Below are 15,932 nucleotides of genomic sequence, written 5' to 3' on the forward strand. Positions count from 1 at the left end.
TTGGTCATTTAAGGTAAATATCATGCTGATATTAGTTTGTTTTTTGTTTTTGTGATAAGTTTGATTTTATCAAGTCATTTGAAGCTAAAAAAACAGCGTGTCTTCATGATTGATCGTGAACTTCCGGAGCTTTGACAGGAGATTGAAGCTCTAACCAACTATTAGTTTTAGATTTGTGTGTTATTCAACACTTTTATTATTATTCTTTGGTGATGTTTGTTTTCGTAACATTAAATGTGGGCTTTATGTAAGGGATGAAGTACATTTCAGGTGGCTGTTCTCGAAGAATAATGCCTGACAGGCTTCTCGGCAGCCCGATGCAAATCAAAGGGCTGTTTTATTAGACTCAAGGGATTTACATTATCCCACTTATTACAAGGCTTCTTGCCACCTAACATAAAAAATTTGACAATAGACATTGTTCTGAACTGTAATAGTTTATTATTTCTTTGATTAAAGGAAAAGCTTACAGAAGCGAAAATGGCTGAACGGAGCATACACAAACCTACATATTATTCAGTCACAAAACACTCAAAAACAACAGCATGACTGACAAGCATATAGGATCTAAACATATTTGCTCACAGTAAAGATGATTCGAAGTACCCTGATGAGAATGTGCTGCTATCTCAGAATACTTCATAATGTTATGACAGAACAGTCAGTATCAAGTATTTCTGACAGCTGTATAATAAAAGTTTACTTATAAATGTTGTTATATAGGGTAACGTGCCTAATGTTAGCCACAACGGAAAATAAAGGCAGGTGATTGCAGGAATTAAAGCATGAAGCATGGAAAAATTGAATACTGGTTTGCTGTGCTCTCGAAGACAAACCTTTAGAAAATGCTTGTGATGTAGTGCTATCTGAATATGAAAAAAGGCGTGTCTAAAATCCATGGACATAAGCCAGTCCCTTGCAGGGTGAATTTTTTAACAAGGATCTGTTTTAGTGTTAAGACATTGCCTTATTACATGTATCATATTTTCCTTAGTTTGTGTTGCAATAGCCCTGCAGTGATTTATTAGGAAGTCTAATGTGCTGAAAGGCGTGGTTAGGAGGAGCACACAAAAGGCGAACAGATAAAGACGTGTAAGAAACTGTCTTTACTCGGTTTGTAAAGAATATCTATAAACAGACTACAAGTCAAGGACATAGTAAGTGTTGGAAACTCAGAAGTAAACAGACCAGCAGACTCTGGATGTAACTTCAAAAGGTGAGAATATTAGTATAGATACTGGTCATTTCTTTTACATTCATTTACATGTATTTTCTTATCTGTTTTTTTTTTAACCTGTCACTCAGATTCGAAAACCTAGGAAGCCACTTTCAGTTTTGATTCAGGGAAAGAGAAAGATGAAGATGCTAAGTTAACACCCCACCACGTACAGTGACTATTAAAGAGTAGATAAATAGATTATAATGTTACAGTTTTAACAACTGCATGTTATTAAATGCATGTATGAGTAAATGCATGCATGTATAGTTGTGTCAGCACACTTAATATTTTTCCAAACACTATAGCCAATATTTGAACCCATTGTGACTCATAAATATTAATTAAATAGCTTATGAATAATAAACAAAACGAAACATTCCTCCATGAGAAAGGTTTAATAAATGTTTTCTACAGGATATGGATGAAGAGTCTGAATCAGCATCTGAAGGTGAACTGACAAGTAGCACTGAATCTGACAGTCTGAGTGAGGGCAACAGAAAAAACAAAAGGAAAAGGGCATGGAGACAAACGGGTAAGCTAAAGATGTTCATTAAATTATAATAAAATATTAATGGAATCATGTCTCCAATACCTGACCTTTGTTTCAGTATCCAGTAATCTTACAAGAGAATCAAAGCTGAATGTCACATGTGGCGATAAAAAAGGCATCCTGAATCTGGAGAAGTATTATGACAGTAGGTGCAGATGCTAACATAATGCAGGCAATACAAGTCCATTCCAGTAGTGCTTAAATAAACTAAGTTGTGATCTTCAGTGCAGGAGTGTATCTTTAGTGAAGGCCGGTGGTTTACGCCTGGTGACTTTGAGAAGTTTGGAGGAGGAGAAAAAAGCAAGAAGTGGAAATACAGCATCCGATATAATGGACTTCCACTCCAGAAACTCATTGATGTGAGCTGAACATTTTCACTGCGAAGAGTTTTAAGTCATGCTTGCTTAAAAAAAAATTCTAATTGGCAAGATATCATCATTATTATTATTCAAATGCTTGAGTGCCTATTTATTTGAAACTATTATGGGATATATCTCTTTCGGTTCTTGTCTCTGTTGCACAGATCAACTCTGCTGAATTTCCACCTGTTGCTGACGAGCTCAGGAAAAGGAAGGTTAGACGCTGACAGGATGACTTGACATAAAATATTATATTGGTTGATATAAATGCAAGCTCTTTTTGTAACCACCTAGCACAGAAATGCTTAATTAGCTGCTTTCCAAATGGTGCACTAGGCACTTATGCAATATGTACTTATGCACTTACACACTCAACAGCATAGTAAATGAATGTAGCGTCGTTCAACATGGAACACTAATGGTAAGCGGAAATTCAGTTTCCCAGATGATGTTTGATGGTTGCCAAATTAGCGGAATAAATAATCAAACAACCAAATAATACCTGCTCTTTCTTGCCCAGATTTTTTGCATTCGTCTCTCACTGGCATACAGCATGTACTTGTTAAATTGATGTTAAAAAATTAAACGTGGGCCACGTAAGTGTGGCGTATCATGACCCACTTTTAAAATACTTTTTTTTTTTTTTTTGAGTAAAGAAAAAAATTCTACCAATCAGGTGGCTTCGAGAAAAAGCACACCTATAGCACACCTAAAGCAAAACGCTTCATGGGTTTATAAAATTCATTACAGTCATGGCACACCAAGATATTTGGCCCAGTTCAGGCCCAGTCATGAGTTCTTAACTTGGCTGAGACTTGGTTCATATATGGTCCATGTTTGGCCCTTGTATGGAAGCCAAACTTGGTCCAGTCATGTACTGTAATTCACTGGGCATGCGGGCCAAGCAAAAACTGCTTGTGTGGGCCAGATTTGGGCCAGAGAATTTTTGCTATGTGGGTGTCATGACTAACCGCATTCACCATCTGGAGGCGCTATCATCACTCTCATAGGATAATTCTGCTTTCATAATCCAAAGTAAATAAAGTAATCCAACATGAGCGCCTGAAAGCTCCGCCCTGTCCGCTACTAACCAAAGCTGCGACTATTGAGTGCTTGAAGTGTCCAACATTCCACACTTCATTTTACTGGCTGAATAAGAGCATCATCCAGGTAATTAAAATGCACTTATTATTATTTTTTTTTTCAGATCGACTCTCCTGAATCCTCCCTTGTCACTTACAGACCTAGAAAAAGGAAGGTTAGATGCAGTGATATATAAAAAATCCTTATTGAGATTTATAGAAGTTTAAGCTACACAAAAGTATAAAGGTGCAGTAGGTGATCTGCCAAAATGCGAACTGTTTAGCATAATATCTTTGAAAACACAATCCCTCTTCTGCCGTCCAAAGCCACGCCTCCTGAAATCACGAACAGCCACCTTAAAGATGACAGCAGACAACCCACTAGATCATGTTATTCGCCAGTTTGAAAACTTTATAGTACTTTATAATACTGCATTTCCAAACAAAAAAACTGTTATATTTAGCACGTTTTCAGTTGTGTGGCAAACAAAACTTGTTATAATGTGCAATATTTCATGCTTGCAAGGATCGCTGGTCTCACTCTCTTACGTGCTTTGTCCTAAAGCGACTACTGTATGCTTAGTGTTTTTTCCAGCGGCTTGCCGATATTACACTTATTACTAATCCACACTTGCATGCTATTTCAGACCTAATATTCAGAGTAGCATGGTAAACAATATAGGGGCACGTCACAGGTTGTCATTGTTAAAAAATGAACCAAAGTGAATAAAAAACCAACTTCACCTCAGTAAAGCAGGCTAGGTTGAATAGCGCTTTTGACTCATGTTTTGTTGTTAAACTTGTTAAAAATCTACATCATTGATGCTGTAAAAGTTCCCTTTTGAAATTGAAAAAAGTCACATTAATCGTTCGCTGGAAGATTTCAGTGGCTGAACAACACTTCTGTGCATATAACCCATTCGTAACAAAAAAAAAAACATACATAAGCCTTGCGTGACTGAAAGAGATTAAAAATATAAAGTTACCTGTCTAAAAGAAATACTTCAGCCATGGTGTCGTCCTTTTTCCAGAGTGCAAAAGTAACTCCAATAATAATTTAGCATTTGTTTTTACCGCTGTCACTCTCTCTCTCTCGTGTCCATGTGAACGCAGGCCAGGTGCAAGTGCAAATTGGACTGTGAAGAGACTTTCAACCAGCACAACAAAAAATGTTTCTGAAGACAATCGCCTACTGCACCTTTAAACTAAATTTAATGTTTGTGAAAGGTTTACCGCTTTCTCCTAATTGTATCTCATGCATCTCCTCTGTTGTTTATAGTGCAAACAACAACGGTACTCCAGCTCTGGTCAGTACAATAATAATCTCTGACCAGACAATAAGCTCATCATTATAACCACTGTGTATAAGATATATGTCAGTGTTTTTTGAGTGTTGAAACATTTGTTGTAGAATCAGAGAGGACAAAAAGTGATGGTGAAGATGATGACAGTGACAACAGTGTTCTTAATGTTTTTGACTTTGGTGATGATGATGATGATGGCATTGAAAGGTCACTGGATGTTACCTGCGGTTCTGCCTCTGTGTCAGACTCTGACTCTTGTGTCCTACACAAACGACGTTTTGCCAGAGGTTTGTGAGCGATCACCATTGGTGTCATAATATGATTTTTTTATATATACAGCTGAAGTCAAAATTATTAGCCCCTCCCTGTTTATTTTTTATTTTTTTCAAAATTCTGATTAAGAGAGTTTTTTAACACATTTCTAAACAATAGTTGTAATATGTTTATCTTATTTTACAATGTTCATTGAGATTCACTTGCTATGTCTTTCTGAATAAAAATTGGTCAATTTTTTTTATCCCTCATTCTGTCACTCTGAAAAGATGTCAGTACATGGCTTACATCACTATTATGATTGGCTGTCATCATTGCATGAAAATAGTTCAGTGCATCCAGCTATTACATGTGAATGTTTCAGAAATCCTGAGCAACAGTATAGTAAGATCTACACTGCAAAACAAAGGCTTTTCGTACTTTAAAAAACAAATTTTTTCTTGTTTATAGTCCAAATATCGAAATATTCTTAAATCAAGATGCACTTTCTAGACAAGCAGAAACTATTGTTTTGTTTTAAGGAATAATATGCCAAAATTAAGTGTGTTTTTCCTTAAAACGTGCAAAATTATCTGCCAATGTGGTAAGCAAAATAATCTTGTTTTTTGCCTTTGACATGAGATTATTTTCCTTACCCTATTGGCAGATTATTTTGCTGGTCTCACTTAATTTTTACATACAAAAAAATAATTTTGACAACTTTTTGCTTGTCTAGAAAATGTTTTTTATTTAAGATTTTTTTTTACATATTTGGATTAAAAATGTATGTATCTAAATGAAGAAAAGCAACAATAAATTTTTATTTATTTATAAGTATTTATTTATATGTTACTTTCTGTGAATTTCTGTTTAGATATATTATGTGTTAAACCACAATTTTGTTGTAAGCAAATATTTTAATTATAAATGGGCTTTTGAAGAATGTAAAATGTAAAAGAATGTAAAATTTTCGTTTTGGCTTTTAAAATAGAGCCCTACAAACAGACAAAACTACCAAAGTATGACTCGCAAGAAAAGTATAATTCATTTGAACCATAAAGGTGGTTAGGGTGGGAGTGCCTGTATTTTGGCGGGCATCATACTTGTCACGATTTCACTTTCACTTTGCTCAGCTAATCGGTTGTATAGGCAAACTGCGTTGATTCTTTCACAAAATAGCACTTTGTAAAACGGACTTTCTTGATTCACCGGGGATCATTTATAGTCGTTACTCGTTAGTATTGTTTTTCGGTAAGTGAGCTCTCACCACATGATTTCAGTAGATATTTGTATTGATATTTTTTAGAGTTAAGCGTTTAGTTGAAACCATGGTGCACAATTTGTGCGAAATATACATGTAGAATAGTTGAGTAAAGTGATAAAGGTAATTTACTGTTTAAAAGTGTGTGCGTTTGTTAGTTTTATGAGCACAATAAAAACGTATCTACTGTAGATCACGTGGACTTTTGCAAACCGCTATTTCAGATCGCAGATCAGTTTAAGTTATTCTTCAGTGTTGCAGTTATCTTTCCCTTATGAAATAGCAGGAGAATATTAGTAGCCTACATGTCAGTAAGTTTGTATTGATACACGTGTTTATAAAAATATATTATTTGAAATGTTCGTGTGGAAATGGCTTAGCTTTTTGCAAGATTGTTTGAACTGAACTGAATTAAAAAATTTTCGAGTTAGTTATTTCAAGGAAACTTTGAAAATAAATCTCATTTGGTGTATGTGTTATTCACTTGATGTTTATTTTCATCATTGTTGTTTAATCAAATTCTTTTTGAACTGAAAGTGTTTATAAATGAAAGAATGCCATTGAAGTCATTGAATTTATATCAGTTTTGGTTGCAAAACCTCTCCAGCCTCACCATACAAATATCTATAACTGACTAACAAAAAGTGCATCCTGTAATAACTGAAAAATCCTAACTGCATACGTTCTTACAATGAGCTGACAGATTGTTTAGTCAGTGTAAATGTGTTGAAAAGACATATATACATCTTTTTACAACCATAAAATTGACGTCTCTCTCTCGTTTTGAACCAGTAATTTATTCAGAGAGCAGCATGGAATCTGACAGCGATAGCTATGATGAAATGGAAGGTGGACGAAGGAAAATGCCTGAACGATTGTGCAAAAAGGGACCTGCCAAGGGTAATTGAGCTCTCCAAATTATATAAAAACAATTATTGTATATTACATGACAATTTTAGAAAGGATTTTTAAAAGAGTCTGACTGTGTACATCATGTGCAGTGGAGATTGAAACTAGCAAACAGTACAGTTTCCAAAGTTTTGGTCACTGCTTAGTGCTATTTGAACATATATAACAGGAGTTCCCTCAGAAAACCTTTCTGCATCCACATGGAAATGAGACAGCTGAGTTAAAACTGTAATTTATATGCCACACCTCTATGTAGCACTGTAAACAAACACAGCTAAAGGATACACTGAAATTGCTAAGAAAAACAATGCAATGAGCATGCACGTGAAGTCCTTTAGCATGCTTATACAGACAAAAAAAAAAAAACGGAATACACAAATTTGAAGCTTGTAACATTGACTTCCATAGTATTTTTTTTCTGCTATAAAAGTCAATGGTTACAGGTTTACAGTTTTCTTCAAAATATATTTTTAAGAACAATAGAATAACAGGTATAAGCAGTATATTGTAGTGGATTCTGGTGCATGTAAACGTCTTTGCACACTGAGTTTGACTTTTTATTTTTGGCATTTTTTATATTCATTGTCCTAAAATTTATATAAGCACTTGTAATGTGTTTTAATGGTTTTGATGTTTTCCCAGAGATGGGTTGCAGCTGGAAGGGCATCCGCTGCGTAAAAACTTGCTGGATAAGTTGGCGGTTCATTCTGCTGTGTCGACCCCGGACTAATAAAGGGACTATAGCCGACAAGAAAATGAATGAATGAATGGTTTTGTTGTAATAATGCTAATAAACTCAGTAGCGCCCGCAGCATTTAAAATGGCATATGTGCAAGCTGCCATTTTTGTAGTTTCCGGATGTATTGTGAGGGGTTATTCCCCCTCCTTCTGGCCTCGTGGCGCTGTGACTTCATTGTTTTCAAAAATAACTTTTGCCTTTTGTGCAGGGCTACATAATTGTTGGCATTTTGAGATTTCTATTCAAAATGTTTGTTTCATTGCACCAACAATTTTGGTGTTGTGAGGATGAAAATGGTAGTACATTGCTGTGTGGATGGGGTTTAACTGTCCAGTTTTCACTGACTTTGCAAGATGGTTAAAAAACAAAACCTGTTGGCAACATTTTATTGTGCCTTCTCCTGAAAATAATTGTGTTCCTTAATGTTGGGCAGCCAATCAGAATAAAGCATCCAACAGCCTGTTGATAGTAAAATAAATGGCTATAAAATGTAATACACCATAACCAAAATGGCTTGCTATAATGCCTGACACTTTTTAAGAAAGTTTTTACAATGACAACTGACAGTGTTTATTGTAAATGTGTAAGACATTTTCTTATCGTTTCACAATCACAGAAGTGTCGTTCCTGTCTGGGTTTGAATCAGAAATTTGTCCAGACAGCAGCATGGCATCTGACAGTGAGAATTATGAAAAATATGAAGAAAGGGAAGATGAAAGAAGCAAAGTGGCAGATCGATTGAGCAAGAAGGGACCATCTAGAGGTAACCAAAGTCTCTGAGCAAGCTCTTCAAATTGCATAAGCTTTTACAGCTAAGAGTCCTAATCTAATCCCTTATGGAAAATCTCTGGGCAATTCTCTGCTATAACATGTATATCCCTTATGTTTGGTTGTGAACTCTTGAACCTTTGTTTCAGACTACAGGCCGAACCATAAAAGAGCTAAAAACCAACTTCCTGTCACTTGTGGGGAAAAGGAAGGCATCCTGTGTTTGCGCAAATATAATAATGGTAGGTGACAAACTTGTTACAGGATACATGTGTGTTTAATATATCAGTGCCAGAAAACAACAACAGGTGGAACAACCACATGTTCAGTGGTTGAATGAATTACAGCTGTATTTCTGTCTTCAGTGCAGCCATGCATCTTAAGTGAGGGCCAGTGGTTCACGCCCTCTGAGTTTGAGAGGTTTGGAAAGAAGGAGAGGAACAAAAAGTGGAAGATCAGCATCTTTTATCATAAAATTCCACTTCAGACATTCATAGAGGTGAATAGAACTGTTTCGTTACTAATCAGTACTACCCTTTATTAATCCTGTACAGTTATGGTCAAAAGCATTGACAATGACTTAAACTTTGTGTTTTGCTTAAGCTAAATGTTGTGCATAAAGATCAAATGTATTTTAAATAATTACAAAAATAACTTAATTGACCAAAAAAGAGAACTAGAAGTTTCTCTGTTTCTTAGCTCTGACACAAAATGACCAGGTAATAACATTTCACTGATTGTGTCAGTAGCTGGTGAAAGTGTGTACTGTAATGAGTGCTAGTCAGCATCATGGGCGTAGCTAGGTCTATTTTAGGGGGGCTGTAGCCCCCCTGTATTTCTATTCAGCCCCCCTAAACTTTTCCGATTAGCTCAAACTATAGATCAAATTATCGCCTCGGTCCCCTTTAAATTTGATATGAAGACGGCGGCAGAATTCGGCTCATCTGCGTCTTTCGCTTTTCATTTGATCAGCAAACCACAGCTGTGCAGAGCGAGAGAACAACGTGCATGTTTATCGATAAATTGTTATAATATTTGCTTATTTGCAGTTCTTTGCTATGGATACACTTATCACTCGTACCCCAATGTCAGATAGGAGCAATCCAGTTTCCTCAGTGCTCATCTCATAAGCTCACAGCTGTTTCCTCCAGTGAAAATGTAACTCTTAACGAACATTTTACTATTTTTATTTCAAAACGAACTACCATCATAAAGCACATTGCAGTGCATGTGGCATTATCTATACCACAGTCATGCACAGAAAGTATTAAACACAGTGACATAAGCACTTAGTGAATGTACTCATTTTAACTGTCAGAGATAGACCCTGACAGAGATAGAAACATCATGTGGTATTATTTTAATATTATGATTCAGTTCGTGAAATATGTGAATTAGTTAAAATATATATATTTATGTATGCCATTTACTTAGAAAAGTGGCAGTTTATTTTTTAAATACATGGAAACAAAAATTGTACTTCAACATGTAAGTGGCTTTTACTACAGTGAACTGAGTTCTGAATGAGCCAAATAGGGTCAACAACCCTAATGACAATGCACATCTATACAATACAGTGAAATACTGCTAGTTTATAGTTTAGCATGCAACCCTACCATATTAGTTAAACATTTTTAAGTGTATTACTATAAATTATTACTAAATAATTAATTTTTTCTCATAAAGGGCTGTGCCCCCCTAAAATGAAAATCTTAAAATCGCCCCTGGTCAGCTTAGATATTTACATGAAATGACGCCTACCCTTTTGTTGTCTGTTGGAAGGAATGCATCAAGATAGCCACCATTTTAGTACAGAGTAGCGCTCCTTTGAAATGAATGCACCAAGGTGCAGTGGAGGACTGGCCATCCAGAGCCACCATATATATATATATATATATACACACGCACACACACACACACACACACACACACACACACACACACACACACACACACACAATTGAAGTCAGATTTATTAGTACCCCTGTTTATTTTTTACCCAATTTCTGTTTAACGGAGAAAATATTTTTTTCAACACATTTCTAAACATAATAGTTTTAATAACTCATCTCTAATAACGGATTTATTTTATCTTTGCCATGATGACAGTAATTAATATTTGACTAGATATTTGCAAGACACTTTTATACAGCTTAAAGTTACATTTAAAGGCTTAACTAGGTTAATTAGGTTAACTAGGCAGGTTAGGGTAATTAGGCAAGTTATTGTATAATGATGGTTTGTTATGTAGACTATCGGAAAAAAATGTAGCTTAAAGGGGCTAATAATTTAAAAATGGTTTTTAAAAAATTTGAAATTGTCTTTATTCTTGCCAAAATATAACAAACAAGACCTTTTCCAGAAGAAAAAATATTATCAGACATACTGAATTTATTTTTTTTCGCTCTATTAAAAATAATTTGGAAAAATGTTTAAAAAAGAAAAACAAATCAAAGGGGGGGCGGGGGGGTAATAATTCTGACTTCAACTGTATATCTACAGTATCGTGAGTTTTCCCAGTTGTCAGTATGCAATTTTTTTTTTTTTAATTATGAAAATTATATTTTTACATAACTTTTCTCCATCAATAGATAAGTGACTGCATGGGCATTGCCGACAAAGAGCATGAGTTTGTGTTCCTGGAAATTTATAATCCTCCGACCTAGTTAAATTTGATCAAATCCGTGTCCTGAAACACACCCCCTCTCCCGCTTTCACTTCTCATTCTAACTGAGGGAGCGATTCGTTTGTGAATGAATCTCTTTTATGAACGACTTGTTCACTTACAAAACAATAATGCATGTTTTTGGCACCGCAGCATCTTGTTGTCACCTTTCATTTACATTGTTTGCTTATTTAATGTAACAAAACTAGCATAAGCCTAGAAATTATTGCGAGTTGGTGCTACTTACGGTTAATGCAGTAAGTGACTGTATTATTATCAATAACGTTACTTGTTGAGCACAAAAGTTCATAACATACAAAAACGTAAAAAACAAAGTCTTACCTATGAAATGTTCTGCCTTTATGCTTTTGTTTTCTTTGTTTGCATATATATATATATATATATATATATATATATATATATATATATATATATATATATATATATATAATGATAAGAAGGGGGAAGAAGAGCTTCCAATAACTGTTAGCCATTGTTGCCTCCTAAGACACATGCAACCATCAACACTGCAATCAAAATGGCCTTGTATGCAAAGATTTTGCAGCTGCACCATTTCATAAGTCAAGAGTCATGATGAAGTGGCTTAAAGGTCATTACATTGAAAATTTGAATCTGTGTATCTGTAATCCTGGTGGTGCTCAGTGGTAGATCGGATATGCGGCTGGCCGGAAGTGCGATATGCACATCACTATAACAGCATTTTTTATGACGCTGTATAACAAGAATGAATATTTTTACAGTACTGTGATGGTTGGGTTTAGGGTTGGGGTGGGGGTAGGTGTTAAAGACACAACTTATTGGGTAATTTAATAGATAGCATGAATAATACTCAGTACAACTACAGTTTTTACATTACTGTGATGGGTTTAGGGTTGGGATGGGAGTAGACGTTAATAAAATACAATAAATGGGAAATTTAATAAATAATATAAACAATTCTCATTACCTTCTGCAACCATATCCGATCTAGCAACAACCCTGCTCAGTGGTGATATTCACAAGAATTGTGTATTATTTTTTCTGGTGATGAATACTTTAAGAAAATCAACTGAAATGCTAAGCAGAAGCAACACTCAGGAATCTATCATACACCAGGCAATTGTTGTTTAATGTTGTGTGCCAATTTGTTTAAATAGTGAATTGATTTACACCCATTTGTGTGCCCCTAGGCTGTGTGGAAAGAAGTGTGTTCAGGCACATTCTTTAAACATTGCTATTTTGAGCCAGTTTAAATAGACTTCAGCATTGACCAACTAAATCTTAGTCTAAAGTCAGTGGTGCTATATGAGTGCTTGGTGTTTAAAAAATGCATTAGTAATAGACAAGTATTGGTGGGTGCACAACTCACATACACTCTGCTTACATACAAAGGGAAGCAGAGCAGCACACATACTGTGCATTCCCAATTTTTACAAATGAAAGGTATACATTATACAGAGATCAACATTAGAAGTGGATCATCACCTTTCCTCGAAATTGTCCTAAAATTTGTCCAGCACAAATATTAGAATAAAATATTTTAGAAGTTGTCCCCATTCTTTTTCATTAAAAAAAAACATTTCTGATTCACTTCGGATATTGACTACTGTAAAAAAAATTGCATTGACTTTGTCTTATAGATGGTCTCCTAACATGCTTTAACCTCATATAAATGGTTTGTGGTAATGGTTCATCATAGCAGGAGCAGAATAAAAGGGAATGATGAGACTCTTTTATACCATACACTTGGTGCACTCACCATTTTATCCATCATTACACTAGCAAAAGTGTTTTTGGACACTGCATGCTTGTGCGCTTCAGATCATTTGCTAGTTCAAATTGTGCTTGATATTACATTCAAAACTGTCTAAATTAGAAGCTAAACACTTTTTTTTTCTAATCTTAGGATGGGCTTCTTTCATCTCAACAGTTTCATCACAAGAAAAGCCGGGTTCAGACTGAAAATGAACAGGTTTGCTCACAAAAATGTTCCAAATTATGGTTGGTACGAACTTTGAGAAATAGCAGGTAGTTTTTGCACAAATTGAATGCTGATAATGGCGAGTTTTGAAAAAAAATAAAGGATTCTGAATCATTGAATTTACGTGGATCAGAATGCTGGCTAATGCAGAGTTCACAATGTCATTCCATTCCATGATGACTGTACATTTTGAGAAACATACAGTAAATTTAATCAGCTCATTGTATATTTTCATTCAAGCTGCTTACAGAATATATTTTCTGTCATGGACATGCCTGCATTTTTCTGTTTTTACAGGGCGGGAGAGAGCTGTCCTCCTCTGACTCTGGTCAGTATTTCAGTAACCATTTAAAAAGAACATGCACTCATTAACAAAGATGTGTAATGTGAATCAAATATATATTAAAGGGATAGTTCACGCAAAATAAATAAATAAATTGCTGCTAATTTATTTATCTTCAGGACATTCTAGATTATGGTTATTATTGTTTTTTCTCCAGCAGAATTTAGAAGTAAATGTTGCCTCTTTTTTTTCACTTTTAAATGTTCAGATAAATGCTCAGTAAGTCAAGTATTAGAAAAGCCATTCAAGAAAGATTCCCTGATTGAGGAGTCCAATAGACACAGAAATGTAATTGTTTTGAATCAGGAACTTGTTCTTAAAGTTAGTGGTTCTAAAAATCATAACATTAACCTTTACATTAAAAATTATTCTGGCAGATTTGATTTAATCAAAGCTTGGACATGTAGAAACAATGTAGCATGCTCTGATACAGTGGGAATGCTCCAATATTCCTAATGTTGTATAATGTACATTAATGCATAAGCGCTTTCATTTTTTTCTAGATAATATACAGTATATGAATATTTGTAAACGGTAACCACACAAAATGTTTAGCTGCAAAATGTTTTTAAATATGATTTAAAAAAGATTATTGTATGTACATAAATTTGCACATCATCATCATAATTTGTCTGTCTTTTAATTGTAGCTTGATATGAGTTTTAATATTAGAATATACACTTACTGACCTTTTTACTGGTTACACCTGTCCAGCTTCTAGTTGACAAATTTCTAATCAGCCAATCACATGGCAGCAACTTAATGCATTTAGACATGCAGACATGGTCAAGACAATCTGCTGCAGTTTAAACTAAGCATCAGAATGGGGAAGAAATGTGAATTAAGTGACTTTGAATATGGCATGGTTGTTAGTGCCAGATGGGCTGGTCTGAGTATTTCAGAAACTGCTGATCTACTAGGATTTTCACGCACAACCATCTCTAGGGTTTACAGGGAATGGTCCGAAAAATCCTGCCTTGTATCAACGATTCATTCTAGTGGTGATGGTGTAATGTGTGAGGGATCATTTTTTGGCACACTTTGGGCCCATTAGTACCAAATGAACAGTGTGTCAACACCACAGCCAACCTGAGTATTGTTGCTGACCATGTCCATCCCTTTATGACCACAGTGTACCCATCCTCTGATGGCTCCCTCCAGGCAGAATAATGCGCCATGTCATAAATCGGCAATCATCTCAGACTGGTTTCTTTAACATGACAATGAGTTCACTGTCCTCAAATGGCCTCCACAGTCACCAGGTTCAATCCAATAAAGCAACTTTTGGATGTGGTTGAACGAGAGCATCATGGATGTTGCATGATGCTATTATGTCAACATGGACCAAAATCTCTGAGGAATATTTCCATTACCTTGTTGAATCTATGCCACAAAGGATAAAGGCTGTTCTGAAGGCAAAATGGGGTCCAACTCGGTACTAGTAAGGTGTACCTAATAAAGTGGCCGGTGAATGTGTATTCAGTAGCAACTTGTACCAAAAATTGTTTAAGTGAAGTGTGTGCCAGAACAGGGGGAAAAATTGGCGATGGTGACTGATGTAATTAATCTGCAATTCATTAGTAATTTTTTAAGTAAAACATACCAAAATTAAATCAAATGAATGTCATATTTTCTCTTTATTTTTCCTCAAAACAAAGATTCTGAACACTCCACTGATGCTCCAGAGCCTGCTGGATCTTCTGACATAGAGGAGGCTGATCAGACTAGTGAAGAACAAGAAGCAGCAGCAGCAGATCCAATGAGTGAATGCCAGAACCCTATAGATTTACAAGAGACTCCAAAAACAGACCAGATGCAGTTAATTGAACTTCTGGCTAAACGGTTTAATACTATGAACAATGCCCTAAAATCAGTAGATTCGTCTATAAAGACGTTTATGAAAAAATAAATTTAAGACATTTCTGTTCCGTTCCATACGTAGTATGCATTTTTTTCAAGCTCCTAGTTGTATAAACGCGAATGCTTATGTTACTGCTGTTGCTTGTGTCCTGACTTCACTTACTGTTTGTTTCCTGGAGTCTGGTAGGTTTGCCTGAACCATCAAGCTTTATTGTTTTAATTTCATTTTCTATCTTGTTTAGTTTGTCTTTATTATACTTTATTTGTATTTTTTTTCTTTGTGTTTATGTTTGTTAAGTTAACGTTGAATATTTGTTGGAGAATGGGTTTTTTGATTCTTTATTTGTTCTTGTTTAGTTATGTGTTTTATTATAATAAATGTATTTGTTTTGCTGAAATTGGATTCACATGTCCTCTTTATGATGTGTTTCCCTTGTGAATTTAAATTTAATAACTGTTCATAAAAATTGATTGACATTGGATATATCACCCAAAATAAAAAAGGTTCTGTTACTCGCCTTCACTTGTTCCAATTCTGTTTTACTTACTTTTTTCTTTTGAACACATACGGGGATCTGTTGAACATGTAACCGTTGACTTCATTAGTATTTATTTGTTTTTCCTACTAAGGAGGTCGATG

At 35.1% G+C, this 15,932-nt stretch overlaps 1 protein-coding gene across 4 annotated transcripts; it reads left to right on the forward strand.

The window, feature by feature from the left end:
* Positions 1–82: 82 nt before the first annotated feature.
* zgc:171506 lies at positions 83–15,810 on the forward strand. 4 transcript variants are annotated; one of them, NM_001327812.1, is made up of 15 exons: positions 83–1,216; positions 1,634–1,751; positions 1,828–1,914; positions 1,995–2,128; positions 2,293–2,343; positions 3,336–3,386; positions 4,490–4,517; positions 4,622–4,801; positions 6,820–6,927; positions 8,292–8,438; positions 8,593–8,685; positions 8,809–8,942; positions 13,015–13,080; positions 13,387–13,417; positions 15,091–15,690. In NM_001327812.1, the coding sequence occupies exons 2-15, from the start codon at positions 1,637–1,639 to the stop codon at positions 15,339–15,341; spliced, it is 1,476 nt and encodes a 491-aa protein (NP_001314741.1). In that variant the 5' UTR covers positions 83–1,216; positions 1,634–1,636; the 3' UTR covers positions 15,342–15,690. The 4 variants fall into 4 exon arrangements, 3 of the variants coding, with proteins under 3 accessions (NP_001314741.1, XP_087099513.1, NP_001107920.2); XR_015480077.1 differs by having other exon boundaries at positions 919–1,216; positions 8,814–8,942; positions 15,091–15,810; XM_087243387.1 differs by having other exon boundaries at positions 1,039–1,216; positions 1,306–1,751; positions 15,091–15,810.
* Positions 15,811–15,932: the final 122 nt, after the last annotated feature.

The sequence above is a fragment of the Danio rerio genome, chromosome 3, assembly GCF_052040795.2.
Source record: "Danio rerio strain M-AB ecotype USA chromosome 3, GRCz13ab, whole genome shotgun sequence".
Classification (NCBI taxonomy): Eukaryota; Metazoa; Chordata; class Actinopteri; order Cypriniformes; family Danionidae; genus Danio; species Danio rerio.